The following is a 458-nucleotide window of genomic DNA, read 5'->3' on the forward strand; positions in this document are numbered from 1 at the left end:
CTGCAGGGGTGCTCCGGATTGGGGGGCTACAGGGGTGGGGGGGCTGCCCTGTACCCCCCACCAACCCCCCAGAGCCTCCAATTGCCCCGGGGACATGCCCGCAGCTCTGCAGTGGCAGAGCCACACAGGGGGGAGGAGGAGCAGACAGCACAGAGACCCCCCCCAGACACGCGTGTCAACCCCCCCCGCACCGGAGGTGTCCCACAGGCTGAGCTCCACGCGTGTCTCGTCACCCTCCAGGCAGGCCGTGTAGTTCTCAAAGACCGTGGGCACGTATGTCTGCAGGCAGGGGAGGGGGAAAAGAGGGGTCAGTCCCGGCCGGCCGAGGCCACGGAGGCGGGCGCCGTCCCCCCGTGGGCCGCCCACGCGCGACCCGACTCACCTCGGGGTAGCAGTCCTTGGCCAGCACCTGCAGCATGGCCGTCTTGCCGCACTGCACGTCGCCCACCAGCACCAGC

General features: G+C 70.5%; 1 protein-coding gene across 1 annotated transcript in view; it reads right to left on the minus strand.

The window, feature by feature from the left end:
- The window catches only part of RND1 (Rho family GTPase 1), a gene marked incomplete at its 5' end in the record, with an annotated part of 2,470 nt that extends 2,013 nt beyond the window's left edge, over positions 1-457 (minus strand). The window contains 2 exons of the mRNA XM_006035233.1: positions 103-279; positions 383-457. Coding sequence (XP_006035295.1) covers positions 103-279; positions 383-457 — 252 coding nt within the window. The remainder of the gene's footprint in view (positions 1-102; positions 280-382) is intronic.
- Position 458: the final 1 nt, after the last annotated feature.

This window comes from Alligator sinensis, unplaced genomic scaffold (assembly GCF_000455745.1).
Source record: "Alligator sinensis unplaced genomic scaffold, ASM45574v1 scaffold1065_1, whole genome shotgun sequence".
Taxonomy (NCBI): domain Eukaryota; kingdom Metazoa; phylum Chordata; order Crocodylia; family Alligatoridae; genus Alligator; species Alligator sinensis.